Here is a 20,644-nt window from a genome sequence, read left to right on the forward strand (position 1 = left end):
CCTGAGATAAAAAACAAACAGAACTGCTATGGAGCTGAATGGGGCTGATTCACAATACTAAGCTCTGCTGGTAAAGTAAATAATTYTGATACAATGGATCTATTAGTGCATTAAGCAAAATAACATCAAATCAATTAAAAAATAGAAAGYCCTTAAAAAAACAAACAATGAAATGAATGAAAAAAAATGCTGGCTAAATAAAATGTATTTGCACAGACAGCACTTCTGTAGCAATTCTCAGAATAGCCTSTGCTGCTTGATGAACAAAGCCTATGAAACATGAAGATTTTTGGATAAACATCTTTAAACAACAAATCAATTAGTTTTAACTGTTGGGGATATGCAATGTAGTAAGAAAGGATGCCCAAAAGTTAGAATTTTGCAAACCCTAAGCGGAAATGACATTTTAAATGTCACAGCCAAAAAATGACAGAAACAATGACACACCAAAGGTCATATTCAAAGTAACATTCAAAAACAGAGACAGCAAATATAATGCCATTAGTACATAACCATTCTCTGAGGGAAAAGGCAATTTTCAAATTGATTAAATTAGAAAGATGACATTGGCAGAACAAGAAAATAAATGTTCTTAGGAAATCATACAAGTCACTTCAGTCACTTTGGCTAAAGAGGCATTTGATTTAAAAGAATGTAGGAGTAGCAACAAAATTTATTTGCCATATTTTTCCTGGCTTGATGTGTGTGAGTGCTTCTGCTTACATCAAGGTGATTCTACATACCCATTGCCTCGGCCAGACCAGAAACCTTCTGTCCATAAATATCTGTCTTATTCCAGGCGAACGTGTACACCAAATTGGCTGCAGCAGGAAACCATTTCTGAAGCAGACGACCTTCAACAGCAACCGTGAGATGGACTTTTGCCATTCCAGAAGGGATGGTTGTGTGCGTCAGGATAATGCGCAGCAAAGTTTTGTACCCCGGGGTCCGACTACTGAGATAACTGAGCTTCACAAAACTTGAAGGAATTGTGATTTCCTCTTGGACCACCTTGGAGAAAAACACATCATTATATCTATAGCTGAGGAAAATGCAAAATGGTATATAGCAGTAAGAGCAGGTAATTATTTTACGTTTCACAATTATGATGTGAACACAGGACCACTGAATCAAGTGTGTTTATTGCTGCAGCAATGCAGCACTCAGGCACATGACAAAATGTCCAGCATCAACACTGCTTGGTCAACTTACTGGATGGCAGGCTGTCTTTTTGATAAAGAGCCTCTTCCTCTGCTGCTTTACTCTTATCTGCTGSGGAGCAAATACTGAATCCATGCACATATTACACACAGCTGTATGGCTTTACCTTATCTTTATTACTTGGTTTGCTTAAAAAGTGTTCTTAACTGGAATACAATTAATTTTTTTAAAATATACACACCCCTTCTATCATACAAATCGTGATGTGAAGATACTATCCCTGCTTTGGAGGCAGTAACTTTAAGTCGGGGAATGTTAAGAAGAAAAACAAACCTTCCTGCTAAACCATCTGTGCAGTTAGGCCAAGCTCCAKCAAGAAGGGACATGGTGCATGAAGGTGCAGCATTAGGAAGCTAACAAGCTAACTGGGGACACAGARCAGTGAGGATGACACAGCCTGAGCATCAGAGCCATCTCGCTCACAGGTAAGTCCCCAGGGAGCACAAGGGAACTCAAATCCCAGGGCTCTGCTGTCTGAAGCACTTGGATTAAAGCCAGCTTGGATATGCCCACTGCGGGGTGGAATCAATTCCCACTGCCATGGAGATTGGCCCTCAGCAACCAGAGGGACTGCAAAGGCTGYGAGCTTGTCAGGGGAAAAAAGAAATTTGGCCTTGACCTTTTGAATGATGTGGGCCTTGGAGCTACAAAAAGGGATTTAGCTCTTGAGGTCCCCTGAGAGAAAAGAGCTGCTCTGGACAGACAGAGGAAGAGCAGGCAAGAGATGAAAATGACTGCTTGGAGGATGCTACCACAGTGACTCAAAAGCCACCTGAAAACTAGACTGTGGTTAATAAAGGTTAATGATGTTAGCATTTCTGTACTAATGAGTCAACCMGTCACTGTTAAATCCATCATGCTCRGAAAAAGACAAACTGTTTGTTTGTATTTCCCAGTTTTTAAATTTTGCTTGTTTAACAATAGATTACTTCACTTTCAAACCAGTTTTATTTACACACTGCAACAGTATCACTGTCACAGCATTGCTGCAGTACCACTGGAGGCCTGCCAGCRCTTGTCGCTTCAACATATGAAATGTGGTGTTGCCAGGGAAATCCTGCTCCCTTTATTGCTCCTGATTTGCAGTGTTCCCCTTCCTTCCTGCTGACATCCCAGCTGCCCTCTCTGTCATACATCTGACATCCCTTCTCATTTTTTAATAGAGAAGCAKGAAGAAATATTCACGCATTAATACATGCTAATATAACTCTGTCTCCTATTATTCTCAGTTACTTTTTGCTCAATTCCCAGAACTGTACAATGAAACTCTAAGAAATCTCCAATGAAAAAAAAAGAAGAAGAGGAATTGGGGGGCRTTTCTGAGTAGAGTGCATCTTTGGGTACCTTGCTGTTCAAAGAAGACCCAGGCATACCTCATGWGGAGCACTGTGACCCAGTTTTCTCTTACTGGTGTGCAGCACTTATTCTTAATTTATGTTTATTGGTTTCTCTTAGTACATTCTGTGAAGCAACGCTATGACCATCAACTGGATGAAGCATGATAATAGTTRTGGAGGTGTTTGGACATAACTGAGTTGAAGCAGAGGACTCTCACATGTAGAATAAAGTAGCAATGCTTTTACATGGCTACAGGTACCTCCAAAGTATCTTCTAGGCTTGCTCAATGACAATAAAAGAGAACCTAAAAGAGATGTTATTGTTTGAGATCTAACTGCTCAAACAACATACTAAAAATTAAGGGCATTAATATGACCCGAGCTATGTTTTGTTGGGTGTTTGACTCACACAATCTCTTTTAAGTCTGAACTAAAAGAACAGTTAATTACAAGGTTAATCAGAAATTACTTCAAACACTTAAGGAAGTGTCAAAAAAAAGTATATTTAAATGAAAAGAGAAATCCTAAAGATAATGTCAAAGTTGCCCTACCTTGGAAAGAAAGTAATAAAACCCAAGAATCTGACATACAGCTGTGAAGAGATAAAATACCCCTAGGAATGTTCAAAGTATCATGTCTCACACTGATGTTTGGGGAGTTGTACCATTCATCTGTAMCTAGGAATGGTTTTGTGCATCACTACCAACAAATCAGGGTTTCAATAATAAATCATGAATCACTCCCCATGTTCTTCTATTTGGAGGTAAAAAATAAAGCACCCTCAAATATTAAAAAGTAAAGAAAAGAGACAACAGCATCTTGTTAAAGAGTACTAAACAGATGTGCATTGGTGCCATTCTGCTGAGTGAACGACATTACTATGCTCACTATCTTCGAAGATTGTCTAAACTTGGATCTGCAATAGAGCTAATCGTTAATTTGAAAGTCTTTCATTACCTGTAGTTCTGGAATAACAGTTCCTCTTTCAGGACAGGACCCTCCAAAMGCTGTCAGGGGGGAAGGCAGCACAATTGGATTTGGACTGATAAAACTGCTGACATCACACGAAGGCGTGTCCGACTCTGTTCTTTGCATCACAACTTTGTCTACAATGATAAATCTATTCCAAGGCAACCAAAGYGTTCTTTTTTCAGATATGAAAGGAGATCTGTCAAAAACTAGAGTTACAGAGATTCCTCCAACAGCCACAAGGTCAAAACTGGAAAAGAGAAAACAAATAGTTTTGGGTTTTTTTTGTTTTTTTCATCACATTACCACACCTTTCAATGCATCACAAACAAAATCTTTATGTTTGTTATTACAAGTTTTAATTTACTATGTGAAATCATTCAAGTGTACCTTCCTGGCATCACCTTGKTATCCACAAAGAAGCTTTACCTCTGTGTGCTTTCTCTCTGTATGCATCAAGAGCAAGGCACAGATTTCCACGGTAACTTGGCCTCTCCCCTCTATTTATCAATTAAAATAAATACCAACGAGTCACCTGTAACAAAAACGTGGACCCAGGTGCTTTGGTTTATATGAAAAGAAATTCCTAGCCCAGAAAAAGGATGCCACTCATCATCTGTGCAGGAAGAGCATGCAGAACAAGAAGCCTTAAAGCCTGTTAGGCCTTAGCTCTATTAACATAACCCTTTCCCTTTTTCTAGAAGCAGCGGGAGGAAAAGGTTGAGTACACCGAGCATAGACCTCCCTGCACAGGATATGAAATTTTKGGGAAAGGTGACGATTAATTGCACTGAGAACTGAGTCATCTCTTGAACACAAGGAGGATGATCCTCTGGGAGCTGTTGTGAAGAACCTTTGGCATATCTGGGCTGCAAAACAGTGGGRCACAGAAGGCGTAATATACAGTCTCAATTTCCAGAGATTCTGACATCCACATCAGGCAACACAAGGTAATATGTAAATAGCTATTCCACTCCCTGTACTATTGAATGCATCTATTATGGAGGTTTTTGATGGTAACAAACTGTGATAAGAAGTCAGACTTAATTATGCATATCTCATCACATTTCCCAAATGACACCGATTACATTCACTGCAAAATACAGGTAGCATATTTTAATGCAACAACTTTATCCAGGCTAGCGTAAGGAGGAAATGATAATTACTAACTTTAGGTAGTGCGATTTGGAAGTCAATAAACTAAGGTGAAATAAATATGCATGCTMCTTACTTTTATAAATTGGCAAAGCCAAACAAAAAAAAAGAAATGGTGGGAATAGTGACAAATTACACCACTTTTTCCCTGCTGGAAGACAGCTTTGGATTTCTTGTGATTCACAATCCAGCCAAGGAAGATGAAGTCTTAAACTGCCCTTAACAGCTTAATTGAAGTTCAGGAGCAAATCATGACCCTATTGCAAATAGATGGCCAACCCTGGAGTGGTATATAGAATACCTTGAAATCTCACCTGTCTTTAAAAATGAACTCAGACCTGTGAGGATGGGGAAGAAGGGGAAGCCAGGGCTGTTCAGGACTTGTTATGGAACAGCAATTTAACCATTTGTCCTTAGAAACAATCTGCTCTCACTTTTCCTTGTGTGTCTCAGGTGATCAACTAAAGGATTTTACTTCATTGACACATCAATAAACTACTTGGATGATTCACACTTAACAACATAAAAAAAGAGGGAAGACAGGATATTCCCTGGAAAACCTGACTTGTGAAAATATTCCAATGTCAAGAAGGTACTGTTAAAGCAGACCTAGCATATTGTGATTTCAAGAGTTTGAATGTCACTGTAATTTTGTTKCTGTTCAGGTTTTTATTCTCCTTTTCTTTCTTCTTTGGTCCCTTCACTACACAGAGCTCCAATCAAATGTGCTCCCAGAGCAGGCCAGATGCCATCCTCAAGCCACACTATGAACTGTGATGTCTGTGAAAATTTTGTACATGAACAGGAGCTGGCAGATGGCCTTAACTACACAAACCTAAACCAGTGGAGGATCACAGATGAAAGCCTGACCTTCCATCCTGTCGACTGATGGTGTATCCATACTCATTGTGGTGCAGGAAACTGACGTTCACTCCCACCAAAGGTGTTCCATCTATGGCCACAACCTGGCCCCGGATGACACACGCCCGTCTGCAACAAGAAGAGTAGAAGGCAACATGTTACACACATGAGGAGGGTGAGAAGGGCATTGATTTCAAAAACTGGGCTGTGCTTCTGTCCCAGACAGACAGAGCCACTCTGACATCAGAGCGACTGTTGATTTTTGAAAGGAAAGTCATACAAAGCAAAAAGATTGATTTGAAAAAGCATYCTCTCATAAGGATGGCACAGAGACTCTCCCATGAACTGTTGGTGTAGGGAGAGTATGTTCCCATTTCCAGACATATTTCAGGATACCATTTGTTCTGCCACTGAATGGAACTGCAAAGGTTTCACTGATAGTGTGATTTAGCTGGCTGCAGCTCTAGGGAGTAAAGGTTTGTGAAAGGAGAGAATGAAACCTCATTCTCTGCTGCTAGGTATAGGGCACTGCTGTCTATTAGAAAAAAGCTGAACTAATGTGATAAGGCAGCAGTGAGATACACGGGCTTCAYCGAACTTCAGAAAGTTATGGAGGTAAATTCACAGGGTGCCTAATCAAGTGTAACGTACATTTTACTCAATCCCCCATCACATGTGATGCCCTTTAAAATTCCCTCTGGGGTGCACTGCACTTGCACCCACTTTTTATTTTATCCTCACATTGCAATGAAGAGGTTGGAACACGGCAGCACAGCAGAACACATCAAAGTCAATGGACAGGAAAGTGAACTCATTACTAAGTGGGTCTAATCGGAGGCTAACAGGATCACAGAATCATAGAAAATGAGAGCTGAAAGGAAATACAAGACTTTATCTTGTCCATTCCTTTGCCTCAGGTTAGATCAACTATGCCTACATCAGTCCAGACAGATGCTTGTCTAACTCCATAAGCTCACCAAGTAACCCATTCCAGTGCCTCTATRAGTGCTCTACTCATGGCAAGTTCTTCCCACTGTCCTATCTGAATGCCCACTACTGTCCTTTCAGACCATTGCTTTCACCCAAGTCACAGAAATGGTGAAAAAACTGCTCTTTGTCTTAGCTTTAGCCTTTTACCTTGCTCAAGGTCAAGGTCAAAACCAATAGAATACTTACAAAATGAACTGGCATTAATTACTCAATCTAAATGACAACTATGAATTTAGGCATTGTTATGTTTCTTTCTCAGTTTGAAAGTTTGTGGCAAACCTCAACAGATACATCCACTGCACTGCAAATATGTGATCTAAAGGAAAAAAACTTAATAGCTCCTCAGACAAAAGTTATTTAGGAGTCTACATATGAATTAAAAAAAATATCCCTTGAGAGATTAAATGACCATGATCCAATGAAATCATATCCACAAATTGGAGACCATAAATTTCTGAAAATTCTCACTTGTATCTCAAGATTCCATTCTCCAAAGCCACTGACAGGACAGTGATTTATCACCATGATATCACCAAACCCATCCGACTATCATCTGAGAAAACACAATTGGTAAAAATCAACCTCTTTGTGAGTACACCATTCTCCACAGTTGCTAATAGGAATTCCATGCTCTCAGGACATGGAAAGATGCTGATAAATCCTMCAGGAATGGGAGAGGCTGCATAGTCAGTATGCAAAATAAGAGTTCTGATTTACCACCTTTCATTTTCTACAYGAAGCAAATTGGTTGTGGCCCTATTTGTGGGCAAAACCTGCTGCTCCACTGAAGGCAACTGAGCTCCCRTTTGTCTCAACAGACCCACAAGACTCACTCAACAGAACAGCCAGTCCAATTACTCTTTGATTTGTTAGAGCAGAAAATACTGGTTTCTAYTATTTTCAAGTATTCTAACATCAACAGACCTGCATTTTCTTTTCTACCATCTTTATTAGTGCACTCCATACATTTACRACACTCATTGGTGTGAGAGTGAGACCCCTGGGAGTAATCATTATTCAGTGCATGACTCTCACACTCCCGTTTGTTCATTCCACACAGACCTGTCTTCTGACACTACTCTGTCCTCGTATTTTATCAAGCACACAGATTTGTGTGATAACAGCTCATCAAAGTCTCCATTATTTCATCCATGGTCTTTCTTTCCTCTACYCGTTCGCTTTATTTCCCGTTATTCATAAATAATATTAAGAGACTTATCTTTCAACTTGCTCCCTTTTTATTYATCATATTTTACAAGCCACACATATTTACAGTATGTGATAAAGACATATAAACCYCATTATTCTACATTTATCTGTACTGAATTGCCTTTTTAATCTCTTACATTTTAAATGTCCTAAGCTTGCCTCTGTGTTCCTACACTTGTCCTCATTATTTAATGTCTCTTTACTACCTACTCTAAGTTGAAGAGTCTTCTCTGGCCTCTTTTTGAATTAACCAGCACCTACTAAATCTTTGACTAAGCATTTGACCGGAATTTAATTCGATCAGAATTTCATTCTGGCATTTATTGCAGGTATGAGAACATGTTTCAGTGACTTTAGAGCCAGCACCAGTCTGCAGGGCTCAGGAGGTAACCAAGAGCCCGAGCCTGCAGTCAGTTGTCCCTTGCCTCCTGGTGCCCTGGCAGCTCCCAGAGCAGACCCCACGTCCCCAGAAGTGCTGGCACACAGGTTCCCTGCAGTTCTGCTGCTTAGAGAACACCTCCCTTAATTCCTTTCCCTAGCAGAGCTTTTAGAGCATGTTCCCTGCAGTGATGTCCCWTCATAGCCAGCTGCCACTTCACGCTTCCTTGCTTCAACATTCACCCTCTTCCCACATGAGCTGGGGGCCTCGCTACCGCTCACTGCTTCTCTTAATTTGAGCAGAGAAACCTCTAAAGATCATCATGTCTCCTCAATGCACTGTRTTTTCTGCCTCTAAGACTTATTCCACACTCTTGTGACTGCCCTGCTTTCCTTTCTCACGGGGGATAACTTGTACTATCTGTCCAACAGCCACCTCTTTGTGACGATTGCGTAATCTCAGACCTAAGGCTTTCCAAGTTGTTTTAACTTGAAAGTAAGTGCAAAAATGTCTTTTCTAATTTGGTGAAGCTGGGCAGGAACATGCCCCTGATAAGCTGCCTTAGTGTTTTCAAATGCATTAAAAATGTTCCCAGTCCCCTGGCAAGCTGTACTAAATCTGCAACTCCAGAGGGAGCAGTTGGCTTTTTGAGAGAAAGCTGAGATTCCCACGGGTTGCAGGTGGCCTAAAACAAGTAGGATTTTCTCTGTCAATGTTTCATGGGTCATTCCATGAGTAACTGAAGGAACTCGCTCTGTGTGTCTCAGGTCTCTGCTGTGAGGCAGTCTGACATCTCTAATTTAAAATATGAATAGAAGTTTAWATTTTAAATGCATTCTTTCAGTACTTGTAAAGCATTTCATTATTCTACCACCGTTCTGTCTTGCTCTGCTGCTTCTTACCTGCTATTTTTTTGCTTTTGTGTGTTAAGTTCCCCATATTCTCTGAGCACCTCAGGCTGAGACATTAGRCTCAGATRTGGAACTCTGTCAAGCAGCTTGTGAATTTGCAAGTGTCACATTACCAGAAGATGTCATTTACTGTATTACATTTCTGATTAAAATCTTCAATGAGAGAAATTAAGCTGAAGGCTACTGAGGTACATTCATTTCTTCCTGCTGACARTGTTGCTGTAAGCAGCCTTTGAAGGGTAATTAATTCAGTACCATACACTGGACCCTTTTTGTGGGCAATTTGCAGTGAGTCAAATAGCTTGCCAGCAGCATGCATTAAAAAAAACCAAAACAACTCAGCAAAGAAACAAGTGAAAAACCTTCCTGAGAGCACAAGTTGACAAAAACATTATAATCTGCTCCACTCCTGCTTCATGTAGTAGGTTAAAACCATGCCTGATGTAAGCAAGTACATTTCTATTTATCCAGAATGTGTCTAATCTGCCTTTTGGAATGTCACAGTTTAAGTGGGAATTTGTGAAAATGTGCATATGACATGGCTTTGACATAACAAAAACTAAAATATGTTTTGCAAACACGTAGCTCCTTAACATTATATTTGGTGTAGTATTTAGCCATGGCTCATGCAACATCCTGACTGCATTGGGGAAGCCAAATGTTTAAATATTAGACCTAAGATAAAGTCCAAGATGCAAATGCAGAGGGATAGATGTCTCAGCAGCTGTCAGAACAACTAGTTTCAGTATTTCAGATAATTTGGAAAATTCCAGGATATGGCAGAGACCAAACATTTTCAGCCTGATGGACAGAGATAATCTTCATCATTTTTGATAGCTTTCCAAGATCTAATCAACATCACTTTGTCTCCAGTGAAATTCATGCAAACATCACCCATACTAGAGTTCCACTGACCTGTGGCACAGTGAAACACTGCACAATGTCATTTGAATCAGAAGACTGAAAACATTGGATAGATGGCTCTTCCTTAATCCTCCTAATGGCCTCAGAGATTTCTTGTAAAGGGAAATAAAAAAAATAAAAGGCAGATAGGGCTTTGCAAAATTGGAGCACCAGAGGGAAGGGATGGCAGTGCTCTGAAATAAATGCATGCCACTATTACATCCAATCCTTCCAACATTTCATGTTGAACCACCGATCCTACAAAATTAGTGGCATTGCAGGCAGCCATGAGTTAACACCATCTGCCTGGACACAGCCTTTCTAGCAATAGCCCAAAGGAGATTAAAACCCCCCAAGCATTCTTTGGTCTTTACCAGATAGGCTGGATCACAGATTTCTGATGTTTTCTACTGTAGCAGTAGTTGTCTTTCTGTATTTTTTTCAGTAATCTTAATTCCCAGGAGAAGAACYGACACAAGATGACAGTCAGATTGGCAATGTCAGAGCAAGATTTCTGAACAGAGGCAGCACAGCTCAGCTACTGCCTCCTTCAGAGACCCTGCTTATCTCTCATCCTTGAGGAAAATTCTGGCAGTTTTTAATATTATTTGACTTATGGATGAACAATATTTCAGCAGCCTGGAAGACTCAAGGATGAAGCAAAGTGCAGAGTGAGGAACCCTTTGGGGTGCCCAGACATTGCAGATTACTGCTGACAACCCCAGGAGCAAGCACGAGTCTCCAGGCACTGCCCTGATTCCAAAGACACAGCTACYCTCATCTGAATCCCAATGATCTTCTCACCAAACTAACTATGAATTTGTCCACAGTGGGAGGAAATGGTATCTGGGGTGTGAGAGATACACAGTGCCAGTAAAGTCACACTTCTCAGGGGTAGGGAGTAAGAAGCCATGGTGAGGGTGAGCTGCTGCTCCCACATGGAACTTGGCTGCTCTTCACTCTTCAAAGGCATGGCAGGTATCAGGGTAAAGAGACGAAATGCTCAGAAAAAGCTTTTAAATCCAAGTTAAATCCCATCAATGATAGCTTTAAAAGATCAATTCCTTATATCTATAAAAGCACGTTGATGGGATTATGTGCAATCTGGCTGCTAACATTTGCAGTGTCACAGAACACTGTACAGGCAACTCGAGTGCTCACCTCCTCCTGGAAACTCCTCACTGCGAGGCATTTTGATGAGGAAAATTTTTCAGTGATGACTTTTGGTTTAAACTGCACACAGAGCCAGCCAAGGACCCTGCCCCGAGTGCAGTGGCCTCACTCATAAGCACAACACACTCCAAGAGATCCACCAGTGATAGGTGAGTATTTCCAATGGAGCTCATCTTCGTGGTCTATTGTTCTACATATTTATAACATCCTGTTGCATTATTAATAATGATTAAATGTTTAGGTATTTCAGATCAATAATGACTCTGTTTACAAATTTACTTTATAAAAAATTAATGCTGAAAAGGAAAAAGCGCACTGAATTTGTGTGCAGCTATGCGATTGTGTTGAGGTCACAACCCAAGTGCTATGTACTGAGAAAATAAAAAATTCTTATGTGCTTATTACTGGAACATGGTTTATCTAATGCACAGGCCTAGCTGACAGGGTAATAGTCAGGTGATGTGGATGATTTGTGGATCTCTTTGTCAGCATGTAAGTTATAGCTTCCCAAGTGAACTACAGCATAAAAACTTACGTGCACCTATATTTCAAATGTTCAAGAAAATATGTGTTACCAGGTTCTCTGAGTAAGTGTGTGCCCTTTTTCTATTGCACAGTCCTTTCCTGTAAAAGGGCAAAGCCAATCTCACAAACAGAGATCAYTCTACTCTGCATGAAAACCTGCAGCACAAAATGGTCGATTCCGCATTGCTTTATCATTGTATAGCAAAACCAAGGAAGTTTTTAAATTATGTGTCTAGATTAGATGTGACATATATTGAATTCTTTACACTGTAAATATCAATCAGATTCTATTGGGCAGAAAGGTGACAGAATAGGAATCCAATGCATGCTTCGTTAGGAACGCACAGTGTGAAGGGCTGAACCTCTCCCTGCTGATTTCACAAGTTGGAGACAACACCTTCCACAAGTCAGAATCTTCGTAATAAGAGCAGTAGGGTTTGTTGTTGTGACATTTCCATGAACTACACAGGTAGCAACAACAATCTGATCACCCAGATCCTCAGCTTTTGGGGACTTCAGTGTTTGCTACCCTTTTAAGCATTTTATGAGCACTGGTGAAAAACTCTCAGCTTTTCAGGTATCACCATTTCCCCCTGGTTAAATAATTTAATTGCAGCTCTCAATATTCAGAAAAGCCTTTCATTTAAAAGAAGACTCACCTGCTCTCAAACGAGACATCTCCTGGGATCACGTGAGTGCTTTCCTTCCCAATAAGGAATCTGATTCGATCATAGAAGAGCCTCGGAGGATGCTGAGAGAAAGGTGGYTGGCTGTGCTGAATAAGGTCAAGGGGATCAGGCGAACCCTGGCASAGAGGACTTGAGAAACAATTGCTTTGCTGACAACAGTCAGGGTCTACACAGTCTGTCAAGCCATCTAAAATGAAAAGAATGGAAAGTTCAGGAAATTGAGCAGTTCCAAGAATTAAGCATCGCATTTATTAGCAGAGAGCACAGGAGGGGTGCAATCAATGGGAWGGCATGCTGATTATGACACAGTCAATTCAATAAAGCATTAACGTACATGCTTAGTCCAGGAGGGGCATTTGTCTCAGTCATTAACACTGTAACACCTMACCAAATCCTCACACAAGGAGAAAACAAAACCTACAAACCAAGTGAATAGGGAAGAGCAGGATAGTCCTCCCTGCAGAAGAGGCAGAAGGAAGTCACTGCACATTATCTGTCAGCACAAGGTGATCCACACTGAGCAGCTGCTCCCTCCAACACCACTGCCTGCTCACCCCATGTGGGACACACTCACTAACCATCCCCCAGGAACCAGGTCTGAAATGTTACCCAACTCTCCTAAGTGTCCTCACTGCACTGGTGGAAAAAGATACTGGTAAAAAAAGATACACTGTGATTCAAGCTCCATCCCAGTGACCAGACAGATACAGTCTTTTCTACAGATTTCTACAGAAAAGCAAATTCGGAAAGTGAAAATAAAGCTAATCCTCCTCTGTCCATTTTCAAGTATGAAAAACATAAGAAACAACACATTTTTTCAGAAATCTACATTTCTTCATGGACAAACTTGCAGCAACACTTGGGGGTGAAATTAAGTTATTTCACTATCTAAAGCTTATGACGAAAATTGAAGCACTGAAGTGCATCTAAATTAAGCACCTAAATAAAACTTAAAATTGGGCTATTGGCATTTAATTGSTTCTATCAGCAGCTTAGATGTCCAAATTGCCAAAATTACATACTCAATCAGAAACAGATTTAATAAGAGATGTTAAAATATCCAACAATCTTCTTCAACATCCACTTTATGACTTAGCAGYTGTAAGTCGCTTGCATTTAAAGCAAGATGAAGGTATTTTATCCTTCAAGAAAGACACCTTTTTGTATTTCTAAMAAGGYTGGTCTGAATAAATGTGGAGTTGTMATATCACAGTATGGATTTCCCTTGTGTTAAAATTGGAATCTACAGGATCAACACACTGTCAGGTATTTTCACTTCATGCTTTGACTTTCCACACTCTGCTTGTACCAACACTTTGAASTCTATCAAACTGCACCTCCTCCGGGCAAACTGTGCCAGCAGGGATGCTCCTGGAGCTTTATCATTGACTTTAATGGGTGCAAGACCAATCCCCAGCCAACCCTGCTCCTTCCTCAACAGMGCACTGGGTGAATGCTCTGGAAACAGTGGCATAAAATATTCACTTTGAAAAGAAAGCAAAAGCCCTTCTACAGARCAAACACATACAATGAAATGGGCTTTCCTGGCATGTGAAAATCCTTGCCTGACCTTGAGCAAGGTAATTGCTTGGCTAAGCAAAAAATATTAACAAATCTGTCCTCTGCAGCTGGGAAATCAGATAGAGCAGGCTAGCTTTTGTGATAAAGAGCCAAGGGCAACTGTAGATAGCTAGCAACAATAATCTAGAGCCCTTGGATGCAGCAGAGCTGGCATGGCTACAGGTCAATATGTGCCCTAAGTTCTTKGCACTTTCCCCAAATCCTGGAGACAACAGGCATTTGCCAGCAGTGGGAGAACTTCACAGGGCAACGTTGAGTTTATTGCCTTTGAGTGTAGCAGTCACTTTATATTCAGGAAAGCCTAGGAAGCAATTGAAATCTGAAKTCAGTAAGCTGAAACAATAAGGAGCCTCCAGTCCAAACAAAAGCGCATGGGAAGAGGATGGAGGAGCTCACAACAGGAACCAGAGGGGTTTTCAGCRTGTTCTGACGAAAAAATAAAGGAGTAAGGAGTGGTTTGGGTTGAGACTTGAAGAGGAGGCTTGGAACTGCAAGGAAAAAAAAATTGCTTAATCTGTTTTTCTGTCCAAGGAATGAAGCTCTCTATGTTCTCAAGAAGTGAATTGTAAAGCATCAAATTACAGATGCTTTTCAGCAAATCATCCAAGACTACAAACATTAATGAATTCTACTAGACTTGAAAATGTCATAAAGACACTGAAATCTCTTGCTGTGATTTGTACTGGTGGTGCTGCCTGCAGAGGGCTGTGATGTGGTCAGGCCAGGCAGGGTTGGGCTCTGCCAGTGGAAAGGTTATGGCACTGACAAGTCTTGCTCAAGCAGTCATGGGATTTTCTGGAAGGCACTAGTTTCTGCAAGCTCACTGCTGTCTACCTGAAAAACTTGACAAACATTGGCCTGGCAGATTACGTGCTAATCAGAAAAAAGGGGCACTTATTTCAGAATAACAGTATCCATGGGGAAGCTATTTTGGAGTAATTTATTCCACACTAGCAGTTCTGATTAATTTTTTCCTTGTCAACAAGCCATTAGATGTGGGAACTAAGCTGACCTGATTCTCTCATTTATGCAAGAAATAAAAGTGAAAGGTCGCAGAATTATTAGAATATGAAGATTTGCCTGGGWAAGAAATAGCTACAAAAATAACACTTTAACTATTTTGCTTTTTCTAATAGAGTCCTCATTTTCCTCTGCTTCGGTCAAGAGCTTACACGCCTGGTGACAAACACAGTGCATTCTGGCTGTACACAAAAAGAAACCAAGTAAAGGGAAAGCAGTTTTCCATCTTTAAGTCAGACTCAATTTTCATCTTTTTTTGCAGCTTGCTTGCCAGCACAGTGACTGCCTTATAAACTCTTCCAGGTTCTGCTAATGGAGTTATTTTGGTTTGAATTACTTGCACCTGGTTTCWTTTGCCTCTCCAGCCTCCCAGGACTTAGAAAAGGGTGGGTTTCCCATTAAGAGGGTGTGAAGTCCCAAAAGCACATCTGAACAAGCCATTTTGAGATTGCTGTGTGTCCTAACAGCACCACRAGGGTATAAAGTGCTGGATTCGCAAGGAACAGCTTACAGCCTTGGCAACAAAGGTTACAAAATCATCAGAGAAAGAACCTGCTGCCCAGAATATCAATAGTAATGCAAAGGAGCAGTATTCTAGGTCACAGACTATCATTTATGGGTTCTTTTTCTCTCTCATGCTGTATTTTGTAAAAAATATTTTGCCTAATTAGATGGGAATTTATTTCAATCTCCCCTCACAACCTTCATTCTCTTTCAGAACGAAAGAGAAGACACACAGGCTAGGCTCAGAGTACATTAGGCTCAGAGAAGATGCTCCATGGGCACTGAGGCAGGAGGTGCAGAAGCACCAGCTCTTCTATGGCAGCTCCTCCACAGATTTAGCTCAGACTGCTGTGTGTACTTTAGAATTATTAACTACAATTGTCTGAGTAATGAAATGTCTAGCTTTTCTCCAAGCAAAATCTAAAAGAGGAACTGGCTTGGATAGAACTGGAACATATTTTTCTCACTTTGTACAGAAGTAAAACAATGAAACACCTATTTTGGGGCAAACAGGGAACTCTTAAGCCAAAATAAAATCTTTGTTCCACTTTAGGCTCATCCAAGACATTGGTTTTAAATGAAAAAAATAAACAAAAGAAAGGAAGAAAATCCAAATCTGAAACCCTCAAAGAAACTCCTGTAATTCAGTATTATAGCCATCAAAATGAACCAGGTAAAACAGGCTGGTACAGAATCAGAAGCTACATATGGAGGCAGTTTGTGATAATGCAAATCATATTAGTAAGTGCATGTGAGGATAACATTTTCAACAAGCCAAWCCTATTTGAAATGAGATTTTTAATCCAGGAGAATAACTCAGAAAAAACCCAAATAAATCTTGTTTATAAACTACATTGTCAAAGTCATTCACCTGAAAATGCTACAAATACATTAGGCATTTCTCAACCAATGGTCACAATTTTATCTAAATTTTCATATCAGGAACCAACTATTAAAAAGCTCATGGTGTTAGCAAACCAGCAGGGTTTCTTTTAAATCTCAGGAGATAACAGTCAGGAGTATGAACAAACTACTACAAACAGCAAAAGCTGTAATTCATACAGCAGGGGATCCTGTACACTGAAGTTTTTACTGTCAATTACCCCAAAGTGCATCACAGCGTAGGTGCAGACTAAAATGTATCACAGATGTGTAAATGGTTTTGGTTTGTTATTAGCATTTTTTTATTTATTTTATATAAAAGACAGTCAGGCAACTTCACAGTGCACTGCAGATTATATAATAAAGTGATTTACATTTTGATGAGTATGACATTATGGCTTCCCATCTTCCAGGTACCTTCTTTTGCATGCAAGGATTATGATGAACCGGGATTTTTTGTTTTGCAAGTGAATTATAAAACTTAAATGGTTTTAATATTACTGCTAAAATAGAATTCACAAAGATCGACTTCAGGATAGAAAGCACTTCATAGTTCTCTTCAATAATTTAAACAACCTCAAAGAGAAGGCAGAACATGCCAAAACAAGTTGCTCTGTTTTCAGTCACACCACTCCTATCTGCCTTGCAATAGATCACAGAATTAGGACAAGATTTTCCCATTTTTTTTCTGCGGAATAGATTTTTTTCAGGAAGCCTTCTATAAGGAAGGATATTAATATTTATTGTGTCGGGAGTTGGTGTCAATGGAATCACACAAAGTTTTCCATCAAACAAAACAATTTCCTTGCTTATACATTTATATAGATATTCCTTATTCCATATGATGGAAGGAATGTCACAAGCATTGTGAAATTACTTTCTCAGCTATGCTTCTGCTGTAGCCATGAAAGGCTCATGTTGTACATTTTCTAATGTACACACTGGGCAGCAATCTCTCTTTTACAGGTATGATCACCTTCAGCAGSCAGAAAAATTGGCAATGGAACTGTGGCTATGGATCTACCTCTCCACTGGTTACCTTCCAGCAATACAGATCTCTGTACTTTCTAGGTCTGGAAAATGCTGCACAGTGAGTGCATTTTGCATGTTTTGTATTGGAGCTTTCCATGTGCTGCATAACATTTGGGTTAGATTTTAATTACAATAAAATAAAATAACAGTTGTAAATGAAAAAGGCATTTTGTCAGCTGTAAGTTAATTGCAAGAATATGGACCAAGTACTATATTTTGTGCCTGATATGAACAGCTYTGTCACCTACTTTTCAAATGCCAGSATCTCTATTCTTCCCCTCMAYCCCTGAATTACTTGCAATTCATGAYCACAAATATGGGAATATCACCATAACTCATGTTGCTGAAAGTGGATGCGTGTTCACAATTAGTACAAATTGTCTAGGTACAATTCCAGGAGCACCCAAGGACAGCAGAGAGGCACTGCATGGGTCACTGGTGAGGGGAGCAARGAACACAGCAGTTCTAATTCCAGCAGTGGTGGCTTCCCCAGCTCACCAGTGAAGCACTCAGCAACTTGCAGAGCAGCTTCTTTTCTATTAAACCACTGAGAGACTTTATTAGRCACTGGCTATGAAAATGAAAAATTCAATCAGACTCTACCTCCCATGCTGCTGGTGCTAGTTATTTTAATAAACCATCCACTACCATTAAGTTCTGGTGAGGAACACATAAATAGTTAGCAATAAAACTTAAAATTGCTAYTCTTCTGCTTAAAAGTTCATTAAATGAGCAGAGCTCTCCTTTCAAGCTTTTGTCACACATGCAGAAGACAGTATTGAAATTAACTACCTGGTTAATGTAAACTAATAGGATGGAAGTTTTATGGTAATGTCAAACACAGAATACTACCTGARGTGGTGTAGATGCTTACATGGTGCATGAACACATATGCAGATGTGCTCACAAACACACATCCTAACGTGTACTTGCTCAGTGACATGAGCATCAAACCTCTGAGCAATGTGTTGTAGTTAGTTTTAGGCACCACAAAATAGGGAAACTGTAAAGCTACAAGAAAATGTCCAGAGGAATGCTGTGAAAAGGGTGAAGGGCCTGTAGRGGAAGCACATGAGGGGCAGCTGAGGTCACTTGGCTTGTTCAGCCTGGAGGGAAGAACTCATTGTGGTGTTCAACACCTGCAGAGGGACAGCACTGATCTCTCCTCTCTGGTGACCAGTGACAGGACTAGAGGGAACRCCATGAAGCTGTGTCAGRGCAGGTTTAGGTTGGATATCAGGAAGAGGTTCTGCACCCAGAGGGTGGCTGGGAACTGGAACAGGCTCTCCTGGAAAGCTGGCTCAGCACCAAGCCTGACAGAGCTCAAGAAGCATYTGGATAACACTCTCAAACACRYGGTGTAATTTTKGGGGCTGTTCTGTGCASGGYCAGGAGTTGCACTTTGATGATTCTTGTGGGTCCCATTCAATTCAGGATATTCTACAATTCTCTAAGTACCAATGACTTTCATTTTCACTGCAGCAGAGCAACCTAGAGGATGTGTGTGCGTGTGCATTCCTGCTCCATCTGTGCTGAGCCCAGCGAGTGCAGCCAGAGATGGAGCTGTGAGATCTACGTCCCGAACATTTTCACAGAAAGTAAAAAATGGGATTTAAGTTTCTCCTTTAATATTGCCTGTGCTGACTTTATCCACCACAGGCTCAGTTCAGTCTAATTAGAGTTGCCAGGAATCTGAGCAAACAGAATCAAAGAGTAACTTCAGAAGAGACTAAGCAGCAGCAGCAGCAACTGTCATGAGTCGCTAATGCTTATTCATATGCATTAATTCAAAGTGCCCAAATTTTATCCATAATACATAGCATGCAGCAGACAGTGAGGCTGTTAACTGGGAACACTGGTGTTTATATATGGAAACCCATCAATGTAGCCATGGAAAGGCTGTGAGTGTTTCTTCCAGTGAGTACCAGCAATGTCTGGCCTTCCACACTCTGGAAAATACAAATATATCAGGGTTTTAAGAAACTCTAAGTATCCCTGGGGAGTCCTCGCTGCTCAGCAACAATGAAAACCATTCCCATCAGTATTATTTATATTGGGTAATAATAGCATATTACTTATATATGGACTCAATATCTCTGTGATGGATAGGTTATTAAGATGCCAATGGACGGGTCAGAAATACATCAATATTTTAGCAGCACTGGTTATCAACCCAAGGCTGTGCTGAGTCATATATTTCCTTGTGCTTGGGAAAGCTTGGAGAAAGCTACAATAACTGTCTGAAGTGACTGAAGGCATATTTGGAAAAGAATTCAAAGCTTGTAGTAAACAGTACTTTCCCTAAAAACAAACAGGCAAGATTGATTCATGAAAGAAAAGYGATAAAAGGAGATGCAGGCAAATTTAAAAGAGATCTGTATCAAAGAAACTAATGGGAGTGACAGGCTGCAGCTTTCAGCTCGAGACAAAGACCTGTTTATGCAGCAGATGGGTAAAATGTATGTCCAAAAACCAGACAAATTGTAGCTTGGCTACAGCTGAGTGGGGTGTGACCTGTGGATGCCCTGTGTGTCCCCAMACCTCAGTGTGCTCTGCCTCCCACCCCAGGACACAGGCACCTGCCTGCAAAGAGCTCAGCAGAGCTTTCCAGAGATCTTCTGGAGCTCCCAAYGAGTCTAAATTAGTGTCAGGACAGGAGGAAAGGAGCTGCTCAGATGAGCGGAATGACCATCTTATAAACTGAAATCGTGCCAGTCATGACAGTGAAAGAAGGACAATAAGGAATGGGAAATTAATCTGAGGCAAGCCACAGCGAGGGAAAGGCCCCACTGCAAAGGACACCTGCTTGACTCCTTGGCATTTTTTAATGGACATCACACTGCTAACAGACCGCAGAAGCACTCCACGAGAGCAAGTGCAAACCAAGCCATCGTGCATCTGTTATAATGCTAAGACCTTTTCACTGATATTTGTAGTGATATTTGAACAGGTAAACATGCCCTTAAGTCTGCAAGCAGGAAAAAGCTAACAGAGAGTTATGAGCTGGAATGTGAGAGGCAGTTATGGCACAGCCAGGGAACAAGTGCAGCGAATCCTAACGGGGCTCTAAAAGAAATTGTACTCTCCCTGCCCAGGAGAACAGTTCCACAGTGTTTAATCCTACTACCAGGAGTAACTGCACCGAGGGGATCTCGGTGCTTCAGTGGCTGCAGGACCAGAAYGCCTGTGAATATCCTTATGGCTTTTCTTTACACTGTTGTATCACTCCTTAAAAATGAACTCAAGACTTTCCCCGTGCCAAAGCTTTTGTGATCTTAATACAGGCCAAACCATAACACTAAC

The 20,644-nt window shown here is 40.7% G+C and overlaps 1 protein-coding gene across 1 annotated transcript in view; it reads right to left on the reverse strand.

The window, feature by feature from the left end:
- TENM1 (teneurin transmembrane protein 1) overlaps nucleotides 1-20,644 on the reverse strand; it is a 120,374-nt gene that overhangs the window by 69,084 nt on the left and 30,646 nt on the right. The window contains exons 7-10 of the mRNA XM_057365667.1: nucleotides 12,293-12,509; nucleotides 5,553-5,672; nucleotides 3,516-3,777; nucleotides 744-1,011 (exon numbers count right to left, since the gene is read on the reverse strand). Coding sequence (XP_057221650.1) covers nucleotides 744-1,011; nucleotides 3,516-3,777; nucleotides 5,553-5,672; nucleotides 12,293-12,509 — 867 coding nt within the window. The remainder of the gene's footprint in view (nucleotides 1-743; nucleotides 1,012-3,515; nucleotides 3,778-5,552; nucleotides 5,673-12,292; nucleotides 12,510-20,644) is intronic.

The sequence above is a fragment of the Malurus melanocephalus genome, unplaced genomic scaffold (genome assembly GCF_030028575.1).
Source record: "Malurus melanocephalus ecotype Western Australia unplaced genomic scaffold, MMel_1.1 scaffold_56, whole genome shotgun sequence".
Classification (NCBI taxonomy): domain Eukaryota; kingdom Metazoa; phylum Chordata; class Aves; order Passeriformes; family Maluridae; genus Malurus; species Malurus melanocephalus.